The sequence below is a fragment of the Aptenodytes patagonicus genome, chromosome 2 (genome assembly GCF_965638725.1).
Source record: "Aptenodytes patagonicus chromosome 2, bAptPat1.pri.cur, whole genome shotgun sequence".
Classification (NCBI taxonomy): Eukaryota; Metazoa; Chordata; class Aves; order Sphenisciformes; family Spheniscidae; genus Aptenodytes; species Aptenodytes patagonicus.
Genome location: NC_134950.1, coordinates 73909882 through 73928793, shown reverse-complemented (window position 1 = coordinate 73928793; position 18912 = coordinate 73909882). Strand labels below are relative to the sequence as shown.

The window sequence follows — 18912 nt, the reverse complement described above, 5'->3', positions numbered from 1 at the left end:
TATCTGCCCTGAACAAAACATCTCCTACTTGCTTTTTCAAAATATCTTTATGATTTTTACCACTGTTAGCAGCACTGTTTAAATTCCTCAGAAAGGAGCTCAGTTCAGGCTGGTCGGAACACCACGGTGCACCTTCAGCAGGCGTAAATAACATCCTATCTTAGGCAACAGCAACATCACTTAGCCTGTCTGTGGCAAAGCCAGTTCTACAGTTGTGGGAAACCTGAGTGCTTTTATAAGGTAAAACAATGACAACTCAAGAAACGACATCATGAAAGCCAAGAAAACAGAAGTTGAGCAACTAACAGTAAACTGAAGTGTTTCATTAACGTCTATTAAAATCAATGCTTTAATATTTTAAATAAGAATTTCATTAAAGATTCAAAACCTGCAGCTAAGCTCAAAATAACACAATCTAAGACTCTTCTCCAAGTAGTCTGCAATAAAATTAGGTGAGTCAATAATGGCACATTCTACTCCCCATTCCCAAAGCCACCTTTTGAGATGAATTTGTCTAAAAAAAAAAAAAAGAGACAACAGTTACTGGTCTCTTAACTGCAGCCAAAACTGAACAAACAGTGTCAACAGCCCACACAATTTGCTTTTCCCACGATATTCTTGGTCCTCAACAATTGCTCTCTGTACCAGTGGTCAAATCAGACCACTACTGTCACAGGGTTAGTCTGGGCTGAAACATGGTTAAATCTATCGATATCATGTGCTGCTCCTTCCCTTTCATTCAGAGAAACTTACTTTTTTTTTTTTTAAGACAACAAGTTTCAGTGATTGTGAATACTATTGTTTGAAGCTTGTACAGCTACTGAACAACTGGAATATTAAATATGTTAAAGTACACTAAAACTAAATCATATTGCATTAGATTGCTATATTTAAAGTGTTAACATAATACTATTGTTAAAACAGGCAGTCATCTGAGATGGCTTAACACTATCAGTGTCAGAACTTAAATGCAAGAGAATCCATTTAATCAAAACATTATGTTTTATATAATGAGTTAATCATTCACTTGGCTGTCAACTGTCTTTGAACACAGTATTTCATGACACAACTTCACCTTCTATATAGTTTCAATTAATAAATGCTTTTAACCAAGTAGACTAATTGCAGGTTACCGATTGAAATACAAACATTTCCCAGCACACGTTCTTTCTGGAAAGGCTTTATGTGAAGGAGTAAAATAAACTTGCACTTAAATGCTACATTTCAGGATATAACAATAAAGCCATTATCAGTGAAATAACTATGTTTAAATTTTAATTGATTGAATATGAACCATGTGTGTCTATTTTCAACGTTTTCAATCAGTGGACCATTTATGCATTTAGTCTGACACATAAGAACACTATCTACAGGGAAGAACTTCTGTTGTAAAACAGTATCAAATTATGCTTGTAATAAAGCAAATGCATAGTTCATTAGATATTTCAGAACTACAGTTCTTTTGAAAGATATATATACTTTTAACCAAGTATTGCATAGCAGAAAAAAGGAGGAAAAAAAGAGAACCAACTGTTAAAAAAAAAAAAGAGTGTATATGAAGAGCTATTGCTGAATCCTTAGGTACATTTTGATTGCATATAATTTAGTACCAACACCTAAAAGACAGGATTATTGAGAGCAAAACCCTGGATTACAAATTTTTTTTTTTTTTTTTTTTTTTTTTTTGCAAAACACCACCACTACTCAAGGTTTGGTTGTATTTTAATGATTCATATTTCATACATCCTGTTACACAAAAGGCATTCATGGTTTATGGCACCATTTTTCTTATTTTCAATACATGGTAAGATCTTTCCCTCCCACCTCCATCCCAGAAGTCTTCCCCTGTTATATTTCTGAAGACACTCTGAATAGGCATTTTAGTTACTTCCATATCAAATATAAAGCCACTTAGTTAAAATTTGTTTAATTTTGAAGAATAAATGTTAGTGTATTTCACAGTGATGAAACCCTCAAAAGCTTATTACTCCCTCTTCATCCACCGCCATGCTAGAAATTTTGAATACTTATTGTCATGATCACAAGCACAGGCAAAATCGAGGTTAAACTGTTTATGAAGGTTATACAGAATCTTGACTTCACAGCATTTTTTGCTATTTGTCAATTGCTTGACAGTTAAAAATTTTGTGTTAGGAGTTTTAACTCCTACCCAAAAAAAAAAAATTCAACTCTGTGCCTTTTTAATTTCCTAATTCTTGTGGAAACAAAAGCCAGCATTAAGATGTTTTCATAATTATGCTTTCATTGTGAGATCAGATCTAAGGCATACATCATTCAGTGCAAAGTCATCACACACTACAGAGAGAAGACAAAACCCCTTCATTCTCCCCTATGGACCCTACAGGTACATGTGCAAAACCCAGCAAGACTGAAATAAAGATGGACACAATGTACAAGATACTTGCGTAGTTAATATTTGCTCTACGGTTTTAAAAAAAAATTCTGATATTACAGAGATTAATATTTTTATAGCTTTGAGTAGTGTCAGTGGCCAGCAATTTCAAACAAGTTATTAAAATCAAATAAGAGTTCACAAATGGTATTACCAAAACCGTCTAAGTTAACCAGAACAAGAGCAGCATTTGTTGTCACAATATGACCATCATCATTCAAACATACACATACTAACCTAAGTCAAGCCTATACCATGTATCTTCAGACCGGAATTCTATACGGAATAAATTTACAGTGTTTTGGTAAATACATACTTGACATGAAGAAACATAAATAGTGATAGGAATATATCAATAACCTTGAACACAAATAAACCGTAAGTTTAATCAAGTACTTCCCTGAAAGAAACAGATGTCACAAAGAGATGCTCTAAATATTTTTCTTACTATTTATTTTCTAGGTTTTTTTCCTCCTTGCCTTTTTCACTTCTTGACAAACTATTAATTGCAAGTCACGCCAACTACAAGGGATGACTTTGAGACCTGGGCACAACAAAACTTAAAAAAGATGCTTTACAGAAAGGCACACACATTATAAGAAAAGGGAGCTTGTGTTAACCACCCACCCAGCAGGCACAGATTCTCTAGTGCCCACTACTCCTCACGTGGGAAAGAGCCACCAGGTTTTCTTACTGCTCAGTATTCCCTCTAACAACAGCAGGCAGTCTGCGCTTGTACACTTCTCTACATGTATTTTTCAAAAAAAGATCCCCAAGCAACACGTGCATGTCCAGTATCGTTTTACATTTGGAGTCACAGACAGATTGAGTGACCTGATGCAGTTCAGCAAGTTAAGAGTGAACCAGAGTTACAGTCCCTTGCCTTCCAATCTGTGCCCAGTCAAGCAAGAGGATAATGACCCAAAAATATTACAGTATGTAAGAATGCAGTGTATAAGAATGAGCACAAACCTGTTCACCCTTCAACCTAACAAAGCCAAGAAGCTTTCCACGTTGCCAATTACCCTGCGTGTTCCAATTAAAACTCTTTTGATCAATAAATAGTAACCAGGTATCTTCTTTACCTATAACTAATAATGTGATCTTGAAGAAAGGACCAAGCCTACAGAAGACAAGAGTCAGCAATTTAGCACATCCTACATTCACGTTTCAGCTATGTCCTGGGGAAAAACCACAACCTTCTGGTAACATGAGATGCATATTGTGCAGCTGTGGCAGTTTCTATAATGAAACTCCAGATATAAATGATAATATCCATAATACAAACCATAATTCTAAAATATATCTGAATGTGTGTGTGTATATATATCTCTCTAAAAAGAAAATTATCTAATTTTCTCTTTTATACACATATAAACATCTGGCTAATATGCCCCATAAAAATTTTTCCTAATTTAGGACTAATCTTTTAAATAACAGTTTTAAACAGTCCCTTAGAATATTTTTTTTTTAAACACTATTCAAAAATGAAGAACTACCTCAGGGTAATCAAAAAGCACACACAAAATAAATTAACATCATACAAATGTGGTTATATTGTTCAGAAAGTCCAATTCTCCCGTTTGAAATGAAATGGAGGACAGTGTACCTTAGGGTGAATTATTCATCAACATACAAATTCGTTCTCTCTTTCCACGTAAATCTTCATGTGAATTTAGCTGCATTTCCATAAAGCAAGAAACACAGTAAATCCGCAGAACTCTTGCAAAAGGGAGTTGTGTTTCACTGGATAAGAGCAGTTTTTGCTGAAGGGCAGCGAGTCAACATTTTATCACCACCTGAACACTAGCAACACCTGTGCCCTTGTGAGCTTCACACCTTGAATTAGCAGCAACATATTTGATGGGTTCAGTAGTAATTTTTCTTCCAGTATCGGATTAGACTACTTTGCATATACAGTAAGTCAAAAGTCTAGTACTTGTGTGCAACATTAATCCACATTTACATCTGAGAACTCATAAATACACATGGAAACAAAGGTGAAAGAATTAAACCTCATTTTAAGTTAAAATGTTTTCAGTCCACATATAGAAACAGCAGTGAAAAACAAGCATAAAGGAGATGGACAGAAGAAAAGGAGTACAATAACTAAAACTGTAAGAAGCAGGTCACTGTTAAACGGGCAAGTTGCAATTAAAATTGATCAACAGATGTAGACTGTACCATCTGCATAAATGCTTAAACGCAGCATTATTTTGCACATCACATACAGTAGATGTGATTTCTAAGAAGCATATTATAACAGCTGGCATACTTACTAATAGATTTATGGCAACTGAATACTTAATTTCTCCAGCTCTTAATGTACAGTAGTTATGCATTAGCATTTAGAGCTCTTCATCAGCCTTTTAGAAGTCGAGGTTACATTTCCATGAATATTTAGTGTCCCAATAAGAAAGTCACCAGTATTCACCTTCAACAAACTTTCATACAACACAAAGATATTAAATACCTTCTTAAGCTGAATCATTTCAATACTATTAGTTTTCTTTTTGCATTTTCAAAAGAAACACAAGGACCTTTGTAACTTCCAGAGTGAAGGGTGTTTTAAGGCAGTAGAAGATATGTATTAAGGTTTCCATGATTGTTTATGGTGTCTATGTGAATAAAGCATATTACACACAATTGCTCTCGTATATTTATCTACATGACTTCGTTATACTGTACATGATTTAGCAATCTTCTTGAGAAATTTAAAGTGCCACAGTTCAAATGTGCTCATCTGTCTTTTCGTGGGCTTCTAGTCCATTCTAGTTGTTTTCAGAAACAAGCCCTTGCTTTAAAGAGCAGTCTTTTTAGGGGGAAAAATAATTTATCCTTCACTGCTGTGCTAACTGGAATCCAGTGGTCGAACCAATCCTTCTTTGTAAACACGAAGAATAGCTTCACAAACAAATTTGTACTGACTCTGTATAAGAAAGAAAAAACAAAAACATTTATGGATGATTAGTTAGACTCCTGATTATACAGTAGTATTTTATTTAATAGGACTAACAGTCCCACTGCTTCCTTTTCTCCTGGACAATGACAGGAGAGGAGATACAAAGAGGGAAGGAGAAAATCCAACTCTCCTGGCTCTGTTCACAGCAAACAAAGGTAACATTTACTCTTCTTTGAAGGACAAGCATTAAAAATCTCACACCAAGGAAAACACAATCCCCAAATCTAAAAGAACACATGCTTAAATCTCAGGGAATAGGATTTACTTGTAAAAGCTATGCAAATTTATATGATTCTTCTGACTTTAAGTTCAACTAGTTATTTAAATTCTTTATACATCTCATCTATTTTTTTGGTACTGTTATCTGATTATTACAAGTATTTTAACCTTGCCAATCCTGCAGTTACATATTACGGGACACGTTTAAGTTATGTGACCAAAACCACATTTAAAGTTACCATATAGGTTATATAGGTCCAACTGCCTTGTTAAAACTTTCTGTTTAAACTACCTACACTATTGCAGAATATGGAGTCACTTTATTTTCAATTTGTGATCAGACCACACATCTCCTTTTGTAACAGAATGGGATCAAAACCTTTGGAATGAATATTTTTGAAGAGTGGCAGTGACATTAATTCTTCTGTCACACAACATTTTGAGCTTATTTAGTTCTTAAAGTCTTCACAAACTAGATTAGCGTTTCGTTTCAGAATTATGCTATTACAAAGACTATTTCTTCCATGATCTTGTGATGTACCTATTTGTTAAAAGCAATTAGCCTGTGAGCCTCTTTCTGAAAAGTGATACAAGGAGACATTAGCAAGAGGACTAGTGCAGAACTAAAAATCCATATAGCCTGAATAAATTTTTATGACTAACACAAACCCAAGAACTCAAGATGCTGGAAAGTTAAAAGAACTTACAAAGATCAAAGCGTACCTCTCCTCTTCTCCAAAAGTACTTTTTGCTATTGTCAAAACCCCCAAGTGAACACTTTTCTCCAAAGCTCCATGTCATATATTCAGAGAAGCGCAGCTTCACATTTTCTAAATCCTTTTTTACACATCTGAAATGTTCTCCCAGCTGCCCGTGTACGTCAGCCCTCATCAACTCTCCAGGAGCATCTGGAAACATTCCCCCAACATCTCTCAAAGGACAGGGCTAAAAGATAACGCTTGGACTGTGAAGGACACTAGGTTGCATTTAAATACCAGTAGGTAGGAACGTTATTCTTGTCCATAACCTTCATTATATTTTCTCTTAAGTACAGAAAAACTTACGGAAAACTGGGGGATGGAAATTGATTTTCCACATCTCAATTTTCCTGCCTTTTCTTTCAACCCTTCAGTCAATTACTCCCACCTTCAATATCACTCTGTTCTTTTGTCTTTATTTCTTAATTACCTTGACTTTTCTCTTCATTGTTATTGTCATTTGCATATTTCTACTGCCTGAGCAAGCCAAGTGTGATATTTAGTGCTCTGTTCAATACTTCTGTTAACTCCTTTGTGTGATCAAGTTACTGAACAAATAAGAATGAGTACTTCAGCATTGCTTCCTCTGACTCAGACTCTGACTACTTGTTTTCTTTGCTCTTATCTGTTGCGTGTATTCTTACTGCTCACTCAGCTGATAACTAGTTCTATTATGTACGTCCTGAAGCACTGCTTTCTGTATTTTTTAGTATCTCTAATTTCTCTTTAATGGAACATAATGGTTAGTTTTTCTTTTTTTTTTTTTTTTTTTTTTTTTTTAAATGAAAGGCCATACAGTTACACAAATTTTGTTGTATTTTGGTCGAAGCTTTTGTTTTACTGTTCCTGATGACCAAATTACAGGTCTTTGAGAAACTACAGCTTTCACAGGATTAACAGCAGACACTAAACTGACCAGCTAATAGCTCTGGTGAGACCATTCTTACTTACTGACTACGCCCTGTCTGATTTAACTCACAACATGCATCTGGTTACGTGTGTCATCTCAGAATTGGAGCACACACACAATCCCTACAGGGCAGCTGAACATGCTTCAGGCAAGGCTACTACAACTGAACAATCCCTCTATTACAACTGAACAATCCCTAATGGCTTCTCTCCCAGAAGCCCTATATCAAATATGAGCAGTGGGGCTAGCTGGAATGCAGGCATGGGAATGCGATAGAGCACCCAGGATAGATCAAAACGTTAACATGCAGCTCTGATATTCTGCTTTCTCACAGCTGAGTGCTTGCTTCTGTGTCTCATTTACAGTAGAGTATGCCAATTCTGCTCATTGGCTTTTCACAACAGTATCTGCATACTTCAGAAATAAGAAGTGAATTTAGTTTCACAGTATTGCTGCTACAGATCATCCCTCTCCTGATTGCGCTGATAGTGAACTGTGGAACACAGCAGGCAAGGTAAAGAATCCTACTTTAGATACTCGGTTTTCCACACTGGGGGTCTGATTGTCAGTGTATTTATTACTATTCCCCATATTCTTCAGTTGCATCAAACTGTAGAGTGCAAGGACAATTCCTGCTGATTTCTTCCTGTTGTAACAGGAGGGACTTGGCCTTCTGGCAAGCTGAAGTTTACTTCAGGTTCTCCTGTCTGATTCTCAAAAAGATGACCACCTCTAGAAAGTTTAAGCCTGAACCTGCTCAGTTCATTTTAGAAACTGAGGGGCGCAGACAGGTACTACTCCAGAAGTCAACATTCAGCTTCCTTAACCTTGAGGCTAGTGTTTCTCATCTCATGACATCCTTTGACATAAGCTCAGCTTCCATTTCTGCAAGGAACAGGCAGGGGACTATTCAGACAACTCCCTCCTCAACCATACAGTCCCAAAGCACTTCCAGAGAGTGCACTCATACTGCAATGAATGACAAGAGTCCCAGCAGCATGCATGAACAACCTCTGCTCACAAAGCACTCTAATGTTACACAAGCAACCGTAATTCCTGACACTTTCACACCCTTTGATAACGCAAGACTTTTTCCCCATCTAGTCAATCATAATGCTAGCTCCTGCAGTCGTTAACCTGTTAATGAATAGAATTTGTTTTCTCAAGTTACCTTCTTCCTTCCCTTGATCAAGTGGAAACCAAGGCATCTTCTTTTGAAGATGAGATGTAAATGCCCAGTTTAACTGTTGACTTTGTGGGTCTAAACCCCTTTACTTCCATTTGTCATAGAGCATGTAGCGCTCTCAGATAACCCACACTTAATATTCTGTCATTCAACATCTACTCAAGAAAGTAGAGCCTCCCATCCTTCATCCTTGGTCTCTAACGTCAATATGTTCATTTCCAAAGCTGACACAAAATTGCCCTCATGATCTCAAATTGTCTTTGAACCACTTTTATATTAAAATCACCTTCTACTTTCCTATTTCAGTTATTGATACTACCCAACTTCTCCTGAATTTCTCCACTCTCCAGACTGGAGTAGTGGCACAATTAAAAAAAAAACCCAAACATACATTGTTCCTATCGAATTTCTACTCCTAAAGTGGCCTCTTGAAAAGCCACTTCCTCTCTTCAAATCATACCACAAATGATTTTACCTTTTAATTTTACCTTCAGTTTAGCAACTTCCTATAAGGCTCTGTACTAGAATGGAAAGCAAAAAATTATTCTAGCTTCTTGCAGAGAATTTAGACAAAGGACTGTGAACAGATGATTTGGGCAAGTCTGACTTTATGCATTCTAACTACTTGCAGTGTATAGAAATCAATTATCTTTTAATGGCAAAGTAAGAAATACTTACCAAAAAGTTAAATACACACCTCGCAAGTGAAGCAGCCTTTGCCACCACGTTATGTTATGCTAAATGCAGGAAGCATGAAATATAATGGCAACTGAAAACTCATACAACTAGATCACTTAAAAAATTTTTGGATCTGTTTTAAAACTGGACAAGTGCAGTATATATACAGAAAATGAGGCTTCCTCTCCATCACTTACTGATGTTTGCACCATCATGGCTCGCTGGTCTCGCATTTTTCGTACAATATCCAGCGGATAAACAGGTTGGTTTCTTTCAATTAAGCACATGGCTGTTTCCATAGTGACCAATACACCCGTGCGACCGATTCCAGCGCTGAGAGATGTAACAGAAAAATAGTCTGTAAAATTAGGTTTTTGCAATGCACCAGACTCATATCACAGTCTTAATACTAGGATGCTAAATAGCCTTAGAAATTACAGGAAGACCTTAATAAAATTAGAACAGAGTGCAAAATTTATTGTTAAAGCAACTTCAGTAATATTTCCTGCCAATTATTAAAACCTCACTTAAAGTAAATGGATTTTTAACAATTATAACTGCTTACAAATCTAAATGTACTGGTTTGGTATTTTTGACTAAAAAAGGTAAGGGCTCATTGACTTTTTTTGACAGGCTCTTGAACAGCAGAAAAAAAAACCTTTGCAGTACCATTCAAAATGAGGTTACAACAGTGGTAGAGGATAAAAATGGAGAACAGCTTACATTGCAGATTATCAGCTCTGTGATAGTTACATGACTAAGCCATTTCACCAAAAGGTTGCAGGAGAGAGGGAGAGAAAAGAAACTTGTCCTTTAGATACAACACCAGTGCTTCCGTCTTCAACAGTGAATGCTGGTATTGCACCATTTAACGTTTTCATCTAATTCAAGGGATCTCCTGTCTTACAGACAAACTTTTTCAAAGCAAATGCTTATTCTAAGGCTGAAGCAAATCTATAACCAGAATTTTAAAACACAAGTACCTGCAGTGAACAAGGACCGGCTCATTCTCTACTCTCTTTGGCCTCATACAGGTCACAAACTCCAAGAAGTCCATGGAGTCATCAGGGACACCATGATCAGGCCAAGCAACGTACTGGAGATGGGTGACAGTATGGTGTTGTTCTGTCTAAAATACAGTAAGGTTTTCAAAAAGTGTTCAGTGTTATGACTCCTGATGTTTACTAGATACAAGTCATACTTTTCACAGTAAGCGTATTCTGCAGATGCTATAAGATGCATATGATGTAGAAAATGTTTGTCATTTTAAAACTCAGACTGAAGTATGAACATATAATTCTTAGAAAGCATACAAAAGGCGTAACATTTTCTAAATAAATGAGATACCAAGTTTAACTTCTGCAATCTAAACAGATTTTAATTTTTTGAATTTATTGACTTGACCTATCGTACCTTGACATCAGTGATTCACCTGAGGTAAAATGCTACAAGACTTATGCATAATAGTACTATATTATAGTTTAGAACAGGTTAGAAGAAGAATAAACAGCTGAAAACAGCAGAACAACTACTGAGAACAATATCAAAACAACAGGGTCTTGGGGCTACACAATCTATTCTAAATATGTATGTCTGTGTGTACTTACAGATTCAGTTATAATATAAAGTTGCCTGCAACATTTGCTAAATCTGGTTTCTCTTAGAAAACAATATACATATTGTTCATACATACATGTCCATTGTACATACATGAATGACCCACAGAAGGATACTTTTCTGTTTGGAAGCAATATAATTAGTTAAAAGATTCTGTTGTATGAAGAGCTCTTTTTTCATTCAATTATACCTAAAAAAACAGTTTTACAGAAGTTCTTTCAGTTTAGCTTTTTGTTAACTTTGATTATGAAATCACTCGATCATCTTTGCATTCAGATTGGGCTCAACTGCTGTGTTACAGATGTAACCAATGATTAGGGTGGGAAGGAAAAAACCTAAGAGACTCCTGACCTCTGCTGCATCATGCCATGACAATATCTCGCTCTTTACAAACTGAGACAAGTCTTCATGTTCCTTTATTTCTTCCACACGTTTAGCAACAGTTAAACTGTTAGCTGCATTTTATCGATGTCCATTACTAGACTTAACATTTGACACCCTACTGAACTAAAACTCTCCTTTATCACTGTATTAGTCTATAAAAGTTGGCGTCTCCCTAGTCATCCAGGCAAGAATGTTTTCATGATGCCAGTGACTTTAAGAGGGTTTTTCTCCTTTTCTCTTAAGTGCACATCTACTGAAATATATGACCTGTTTTAAATGCCTTCAACTGCTTGCTTTCCTCTTCCACTGGAGGAAGTGGTTCCACTCCCAGGGAGCAGGCTAGTAAGATACAGAAGACAGAAGAACTACTGCCTATGTACCAAGTAGAGTCCTAGGAAATGCGTTTATTCCAGTCAAAGCAATTGCAGAAGTTTACAATTGCCTCCAGGGACATGAAGATAAACAACACAGCTCATACTTTGCTTCTTAAAGGCAGAGCCTGAGCAATCACAATTAAAAGGTCTAGCATAAGGCCCAGGTGGACAATGCAATGTAACATTAATGACCAAGCTCGCTGTAATACAAATTGCATTGGGATCTATCATCCAGGTCATCAAAAGACCCCACAACAACCGGGATCTCTGCAAGAAAAAGCATGGCCTTTTTCTACTCAGCTTTGCTGCTACTATGTAGTTGAGCTTGATCAAACGATTACACTTTAATTTTTTTCTGAAATGCCACAGATTGAAAAAATACAAAAACATGACAAGAAAATATCATTAAAAAGTCCTCTTGTGCAAATCTGCGCATGCTTAATCAGAACCTCTTCAAAAGGGAAATGAGATAGCGCAGCAATTACATGTAACAGTTTGAGCTAATTCTCTTAAATCAGAGACATTTGAATTACAGCATTCAGGTGAAACAAAGTCTTGCTTCATTCTAAAATTATCCAAGAGCGAGTATCCAGTCACCTTCCACGTGCATCAAGAACTTCAAGCCATCTATCATGGATAAGTGCCAGTGGCATACCTGAGAACCACCGAAAGCGATCTGTAGCATCAAAAGCCATTTTACAAGCTCAGGAAAGAGTTAACTTAATTTTTACTTATCAGCAATTCAGGCTCAAATATAGCGAGTTGCACTTTTTTTAAAATAGTTCATCGATATTAAGTATAACAAGCATGTTACATAGGACTTATTCAGAGTAAGAATAGACTGTAAGAACATGCTGTTAGTCCTCAGAGCTGCTTCTTTCAGCGTGATAATCTTCACGGTCTGTTACATGCCCTATTCATCCCTAGAGACCAACACAGCTGTTTGTTAATTTTTCCAGGTATGCCTCAAGCTTCAGTATAGTTTCCTAGCTATTTGTATTTCGATGTAATCAGTTTTGATTCTTTTGGTTGAGCTCTTCCAAGATGATTCAAATTGTTAAAACTTGACCATTACATCACTCGCTTTTCAAAATGCACAAGTATTTTAAAAGACTTCATTTTTTATTAGTAAGTTAAACCTATTGTAAACAGTAGTTATAGTCATATACGTTAGAACTAGTTTTTCTAATTCTAATACTTTTATGTCTCATGCAGAAGATATCAAATCAGTACTCTGATGAAGTCCAGATTTTTTTAAATCTATTTTTAGTATGTGGGTTTTTTTAATATAAAGTCTTCAAGTCTTTACACTCATAAGGAAAGTCAGCTTTCAAATTCAGAAAATGCCAGCCAAATACCACCAGACATGGAAATAACTTGCATTAAAAGACCATCACGGTTACTAGAATCTAGCATTCATACATTAAAAAAGTGCTAGAATTATAGTTACTGGTCCCACAGTTAGCCCCACTGTACATGTCCTATTATCAATACTTATTTTTAAACACAGTATTTCTGCCAGACTCTGCTTCCTTATACAAACCTGGTAATGGAAAATAAAAGGTAGCTTCTCATTATACTCAGGTTGCTGTCCAAACCATTATTCTCTGCAAGTCAGCTTAAATCCTTTCCACAAATTTATTTTTTTTTGCACTGAGGTTTTCAATGACAGTCATTATTGTAGCGTCCTAATGACTGATAAATGTAGAATTTCTCTTTATAACATCTGGCTTTATTAGTCCTGTTTTATAAGTCTAAACTTACAGAAAGTGAGACAGCAAGAGTTGCTCATGGCCTGGTTGCTATTTTTGCCTAACTTGACATCATACACCTTGTTGTTCCAAAAATATTTAATGTTTTTTGCACTCACATGGACTGATTTCAATTGAATTTATGCACTCGGTATTTCCACAAATCAGCTTAAAACTGGTGGATTAAAAAAAAAAAAAAAGAGTCCAAACAACTTACAGACTCCAGTGACACTTCTGGATTATGTAATTTTCCCAGTTTATCATCATCCATTTGGCCAACATTTAGCTGCTTCACGGCATTAACTCACATTTACTTGGCAAGCAGCTACAGAGGTCTAAGACATCATATCTGTCCCAAGGTATTTGTTACTGTCCTTCTGATAATGGTTATTGTTGCTGCAGCAAAGGTGTCAGCCAAGAAAAAGATGTACTTGTACCTACCCCTCCTGTGCAAATTCAAGACATCTTACTGCAAAAGCAACTTCATTCTGGTTAAACTAACATTCTAGATTTTGCTCAAAAACGCAGCGTAAAGACACATATCTTTTCTAATAAGTCTGCCATTGGGATTGCAACTCCTGACAAAGTACAGGGCTGTCAGAGGTAATGCTTCAAATGGCCGCTGTGACACTTGCAAAACAATCTCATTGTCAAGACCTTCAGCCACAAAAATATCATTCTTCATCCTTCTGCAGTTTGCAGCCTTGCTTGTTATAATTACATCAAAAGGCAGGCTTCCTAGTTTCATTCTCCTAAAATGACTCTCCCTGATTAATAAAAGAATCGGGTGTTCTTCAGAAAAACAACACGCACAGCTTAGAATGGTAATACTTATATAGAAAGAAGGAAATTTAAGCTTGAAAAGTCAACCTTAATTTTGACTTTTCTTAAAATCCAAGCAACTGATTTTGCATTTCACCTTTTTATTTAATGCCCTTTTTGGTTTAGGTTATATAATAATCTTCAATAAAAAAATATGAAAAGAAATTTCACCATGTAGAACTACATTAACCTTGAAATGGTCCTATTATCTTCTAAGCGGGAAAAGGTATGCTCTTTGCTAGTGAGTTTCACAAATACACCTTGAAAGCTGAGACTCAGTGATCAGGGTTAAAGCCTAGTTTCTGTAGAGTAGATACTTTGGCATTTGGCATTTCTTTGGACCACTGTTCCCACCTCATTATGCTTCTGTACACCCTTGCCATAACACTTTTAATCTACTTTTGTTCTTCAGCTCTTTACTATTCAAAGCCAACTCGTTTTCTTCTATCACACGTATTTGACAGAACAGAACATGTTCAATGCAGACAATTTTCAGAGAAGCCTTTAAAATACCTCTGCAGTGCAACAGGTTTGTTCAAGACATTTATGACATGGTCAAATTTATACAGATTTCTTTGGAAAGAGAAAATACAAGGTCTTGCTTAATGTGCAGAAGCAAAAGTTTCAGTGGACCAATCTAAGAATCTTTAACATGAGCAAACTCAACATTTCCCCCCCCCCAAACTGTTGTACAACATGTATCTGGCAAGGAAGACAAATGGCGTGTAAAGCCTCAGCCCAAATGATTAAGATGTGTAAAAATTACAGGGATTCTATTTTCAGCTGTTTATAGCAGAAAGTGCTGGCAGTACACTCATTTACATTGCTGCCTTTGTTTCACCTAATATCAATTTAACCCCATCACTAGAAGGCCTACATGCTGGTCATTCATAAACAGAAAGATACCAGTCATTCTTCATCTTGCAATTTTACCTCTTCCCTTCAGCAAACAGCAATATCCTTCCTTAGCAAAATGAATTTATGCTTAATCTTCAATTTGTTTGAACTGCCGCATCAATTTATCTTCTTTTTCTTCAAACCATCCCCTCCATCATTGTGATGTCCATGGAAAGTGATAGCTTTTAAATTAAAAAGAACCTTATCTCCCCAAATCCCTCTATTTGCATTGTCATTGTCTGCACAATCATGCTAAACAGTCCACATTATGACACAAGGAATTGTCTTAATTACCTTGACCTGGGTTGTTTATAAGGTGTAAGTGCTCTCTCATGGCGCTCACTCCTCATTCATTATAGCAACGGTATAACTGTCTTTAAAGGATGAAATTCAATCAATTTTTAAACTTCTTGAATATTTTTCTTTGAATGATTAAGTTTAGTTAATAAGACTGATTAGGTGGGAGAATGGCAGGGCACTTTGGAAATAACTAACAAGGTGTGGCAACAACTAACATAAGATGTAGCAGAATAAAAAAAACAAACTTGCAAAATTACAGTTCTTCAAAGTTATGTGAGTAATATGCTTCAGCAAGTATCATCTCCACAGCCATGCTAAGTTCATGGCTGGGTTCTAGTCACACTTAACTGAAATAAAGAAAAATGCTTGTTTAAACAAGGGAAAGCAGCAAAGAAGTTTTTTACAAAACATAACTGGATGAAATTGGTGAGATTTAATGGGCAATGATATTTGCAAGGCAATTATCTTAAACAAAACTGAATGAAAGTTTGCTTCAGGCTTCCCATGCTATTTTTTCAATGATTAAAAAGAAATATTTATCTTGTTTTACAAAATAGTGCACTGTGTGATGAAGTTTGTACTCACACTACACAATTTCCTTGGTCTGTCTGTTCTGGTCCCCCAAGTGTTCTGAAGCTTTTTTTTTTTTTAAATTTTTAGAAAACCAACCTCAAAACCCCCAAACTTAGTGCTTTATTTGCTTTTCTTTCATTTTGCTACAGGATAGCTTTCAATCTTGGTCTTGAAAAGAAAAGGCAGGAAATTAATCCTTATTTCATTTCATGAGGCTTAGAAAGGTTACAAATATTTCACGCATTTGCAGTCATTTGCTGATCTTCAATTACAGGTAAAGAAGCACCGAGTTAAACTGCGTCAGAAAAACGCTAAAAAGTTTCTTGTTCCTCAAGTCTTCTGAACATATATAAACAAAAGGCCAAGGGCATCATTTCATAAACTTCTCTTTTGAGCTATTTTCCCCTAAAGGCAGATTTGAATTCTGTGCAACTTAATTCACAGGAAACTCACAAATATGCCTTTCCAACAGAAATCAAGTCTTTTGTGAGTTTGGAAGCTTTATCCATCTTACTATTAAAAGCTACTTGTCTTCATAAAGAGCAGTCCAATGATGCTCACCTTAGTTCAGGCAATAATAAAAACTTGGTTTGAATTCAGATGACTTTTTATGTATTCTTTAAAGAATATAACAATAATATCTGTGAGAGGTAGTACCTATAAAGCTTTGCAAAGTCTACTCAATCACGAGATGCCAAAAGAATACATTTGGTCAGCTTTAAGAAAGCAGCTAAATGATGTGTAAAACTAGGAGATACTTCAGTGTTTCAGAGAGTTCTTTCACTATGTTTTAACAAGCTACAAAGGTTTTTATTTCCATCTGAAATGCCAAATGCACACAGAGCTATCGACTATTAGGGTGATATTTTTACTGTATGGGACAGATCAATGTTGAGTGTTCTTTTGAGTCTAGCCGCTTTATTTAAGTGTACAAATAAACTTGCCTTTAGTGAAAAAAAAAACCCAAATAAACCCCAAAAAACTCAGAACAACCTTCCCCTCACCACAACAAACACACATCCACCTAGGACTAGCTTTAGCATGCTTTTGCCTAACCTAGATGAAATCTATGCAAGCATACACCTTTGCATTAGAAACGATGTTCTCAACTGAGAGTTATCATGAGACAACTTATGCAGTTAAAGATCCTTGTACCTTTCACATCTGTTAACATGTCTACAACAGCACACTATTCTCACACAACCTTTATCTCAAAAAGAATTAACTTGTATTAAAGAAAAATAAAACTAACTGCCCTGTTCTCATTAGGATTTTGACTTATCACATGCTAGTAAATAGACACCTGAAGTGAAAACACATACTGAATACAGTCACTGGTAAATTTACTCAAAATTATGTACCAGTTTAATAAACTCTAACCAAGTAAAAGAACACGTATTTGAAAAGAGTAAATTGAAATTTAAAAGACGCATTAGCTAACCAAAGTTAATTGGCAATCAACTGATTTGAGTGACAGGGACTAAAAGTTTGTCTACATATACTCTGCAGTACTGCCTTAATGAGGTTAGTTTCTTCTGTGCTGACATTCAAGTTTAACACTTACAGATTAATTGGCTGAAAAACAGAACCAAAAATCATGCTGGTCCCTGACTGGATGGTTTCTCATAGCTAGGAACTGAAATTCTGTAAACCATCTTAACTGAGAGACCTTTAAGTACTGGCATCTCACATGTTCATGACTACAAAGGAAATCTTAATCATGTTAAAACAAATTTGGATGCAGTGTCAAGTGATACATTCAGTTACAAATTTATGAGACTAAAGGATTGGTCATCTTGCTGCAAGAACATCAATGAAATGTTACATTTTAAAACAGGCATTTCCTTTTTCTTACTACTAGCAATTCTATTAACAGTAAAATCTACTTAACTATACAGAAATTTAAAATATTGACTAGTATTGGAACTGTAAATTAGCATTTGGTCAGTACACAGTGATTTCTTACACACGTATCTTATGATAGCACAAACACTTCATCTTTTTAGAAAATACTTGTGACCACAGAATTTTGGAAAAGAGATGAAGAGGGAAATGCATAAGAAATGTAGGACAACTTACAAACAAAAGCCAAACTTCATCCCCTATATTCAGGTTGTGGGAAGTCTAGCTGTGATCTGAACACAGATTTCACAACACAAGCTGATACACAAGAAGTATTCCATGTATTTAACTTTCTCTTTGCTTTATAACTCTCCCATTAGTATAAAGCATTAACAGCTAAGGAATGTAAGTACCTTACATAAGTTGAGCACATTTCAATTGAGATATATAAGGATTTTTTTCTTTTTTAAAATCTGACTAAAGATGATGAAAAGGAGCTGGTGAGATGCTGCATCTTCTCTCAAGACAACACTATTACGATTCACTTGGTTAATGGCACATACAGCTAGAACAGCTAACAAAGTGACCCATATTTCATCCTTGAAAGAGCACAGTTACTTAGAAAAAACTCATTGAAAATTGAAATACTTGTGAAGAATCAGTGACTGCAAAATTGTTTACAGAAAAGCACTAAACTTCTTTATGAAACTTATTACAGTACCTGTACAGCATAATGTATTAATGTATTATAGAACTTCAAAAAGTATGTTTTTGAAGAAGCTCTAAAGAAATAATTATACTATGTTGATTCATGTAATATATACATATTCTTTTTATAAAAATGTGTATATATACACACACGTATATTCACACACAGAGATGTACATGCTCAGACACAGAGTCTATATAGACCTATCTGTACACGTATTCATTCAGCTTGCTTGGGGATAATTAAAGATAATGGGCATTTACCTCAACATTTGTAATCACCATTTCTCTAACAACATAAGCGATGGTACAATCTTCAGAGTGGCATCTGACACGAAAGCTGCCATATTCCATTACATCTGGTGGATCAGGCCAATACTGATGACATTTGGTCTGCAAAGAAAATTAAACATAGATCAAGACTTTATACAAGCACTTCTGTTTCCAGCCTCCTCTCCTATGCTTCAGGGACTTCAAGGAGCGGTATAAAATCTATTCTGGTTTCTTGGTGAGGTGTT

At 35.7% G+C, this 18912-nt stretch overlaps 1 protein-coding gene across 5 annotated transcripts in view; it reads right to left on the bottom strand.

The window, feature by feature from the left end:
* Window positions 1-1704: 1704 nt before the first annotated feature.
* PTPN3 (protein tyrosine phosphatase non-receptor type 3) overlaps window positions 1705-18912 on the bottom strand; it is a 182103-nt gene continuing 164895 nt past the window's right edge. For all 5 annotated transcript variants that reach the window (XM_076330221.1, XM_076330222.1, XM_076330224.1 and 2 more), the window contains 4 exons: window positions 18659-18787; window positions 10110-10255; window positions 9324-9459; window positions 1705-5342 (listed from right to left, as the gene is read on the bottom strand). In XM_076330221.1, the coding sequence (XP_076186336.1) occupies window positions 5265-5342; window positions 9324-9459; window positions 10110-10255; window positions 18659-18787 (489 nt within the window). In that variant the 3' untranslated portion in view covers window positions 1705-5264. The remainder of the gene's footprint in view (window positions 5343-9323; window positions 9460-10109; window positions 10256-18658; window positions 18788-18912) is intronic.